General features: G+C 54.4%; 1 protein-coding gene across 1 annotated transcript in view; it reads left to right on the plus strand.

The window, feature by feature from the left end:
• The first annotated feature begins 1,406 nt into the window (after nucleotides 1-1,406).
• The window catches only part of B3GALT6 (beta-1,3-galactosyltransferase 6), a 5,384-nt gene continuing 5,150 nt past the window's right edge, over nucleotides 1,407-1,640 (plus strand). Inside the window, exon 1 of the mRNA XM_025198089.1 lies at nucleotides 1,407-1,523. Within this exon, the coding sequence (XP_025053874.1) occupies nucleotides 1,407-1,523 (117 nt within the window). The remainder of the gene's footprint in view (nucleotides 1,524-1,640) is intronic.

The following is a 1,640-nucleotide window of genomic DNA, read 5'->3' on the forward strand; positions in this document are numbered from 1 at the left end:
CCGGACCCTTTCTGACAGGCGCGAGGAGAAAGAGCACACCTCGAAGCAGGCACCGCGTGGACTACCTATAGAGAGGGTCCTCAGGCCGTGCGGCCGTCTTGGGCGAGGGCAAGTGAAGCCTGGTAGTCGGCCATCTTTGTTTGGGGTAGGAAAAGCCTAAAGCAAAAGCTGGGCCCCGAGCCGGCCATCTTTGTTGGGGGTGGGAAGCCTTAATGCAAAAAAATTATGCCCCGCGACAGCCATCTTTGTTCGGGGTGGGAAGCCCTAATGCAAAAACAATGCTCCACGATAGCCATCTTTGTTTGGGGTGGGAAGCCTTAATGCAAAAATTATGCCCCCGCCGGCCATCTCTGGTGAGGGCAAAGAAGCAGCCGTGGGTCCCTGAGCAATGTGTGGACTCCATCTTTGATAAGGGCTCAGGGTCTTTGCTGCCACTAGATGGCCATTACTAGATGTAACGGGCTAAAGAGATGCATTTGCTCCCTAGTAAATGAGCCTCGCTCTTCCCAAATCCTCCAGTCCTCGTACACACACGAGATCATTTAATTCAGAAAGTCCAAAGAAGAAAAATGGAGTTAACCCAAAAGCTTGCCAAGAAGAATTTTTCCAACTATTGGAGTTAGTCTAATAAAAGATCTCGGATCGATACGGCGACAGCCAACCGTGTTGTACTTCACCGCCACGTTGGCTGGCTTGCACGCTGCATCCACACCCCCTTTTGCCCGCCTGCGTCCTTTTCGATGCAATCGTAAGACGAGGGGGATCTTTATGAGATTATAACATGCATTCCCAATGGGACCTGATTTGGGTCCAAGCAAGGTGCAGCCCTGCCTGCTTCCACCCTGGATCTCAGTCAAGGTCTGTGGAAATACATGGTTGCTACGAACAGCGATGGTAAAAATTAGAAGAGAAGAATTTCCCTCCAGCCGACAAATCCAGCATTTTTGGGCAGCCCCATGGCGGTGGCCTTTCCTAAGACGAATCCAGACCTGTTCCCAGGGAGGCTTGGCACATAGCAGCCTACAAAGAAAAGCCAGCACCAAAACCCATTGCAACTCACAGTCATCCTATCCTGCCCCTGGTTTTTAATTGTGTTGCAGCCATGATGACATGGTTAGGCCCTAAACTATGTCCAGTTTAGGAGACCACATACAGTAAAAAGAATCCACGGAAATGGAATTTCATGAAATGTTAAGATGAATGATTATAACACAGTGGGCCTCCTTTGCACGAGGCAACAAGGCACTTGCTTGCTAGATAAGTTGCAGCTCCACCAAAGCCCTGCCCTAACCTAAAATGGCAGCGGATTCGGCTTCCCTTGCCCCGCCCCAAAATGGCGGCGACCTTCCACGGCTCGCCCCGATCCAAAATGGCGGCAGGCCCGGCTTCATTTGCCCCGCTCCAAAATGGCAGCGACCATCGAGCGGCTCGCCCCGCCCCGACCCAAAATGGCGGCGAGCTCGGCTTCCTTTGCCCCAAGGCAGCATGGAGGCGAGAGCGGAGGGAAGCGAGGGTGTGGTCACGTGAGGCCGGCCCCAGCCCCTCCCCCTGGTCCGTGTGTGTCTCTTCCCCCCTCTCCGAGTAGCGGGCGGCGCAAGCCGCTGTCACACCGGCGCAGCCGCCGCCCCCTCCCCGCCGGG

The sequence above is a fragment of the Alligator sinensis genome, unplaced genomic scaffold (genome assembly GCF_000455745.1).
Source record: "Alligator sinensis unplaced genomic scaffold, ASM45574v1 scaffold569_1, whole genome shotgun sequence".
Lineage (NCBI taxonomy): Eukaryota > Metazoa > Chordata > Crocodylia > Alligatoridae > Alligator > Alligator sinensis.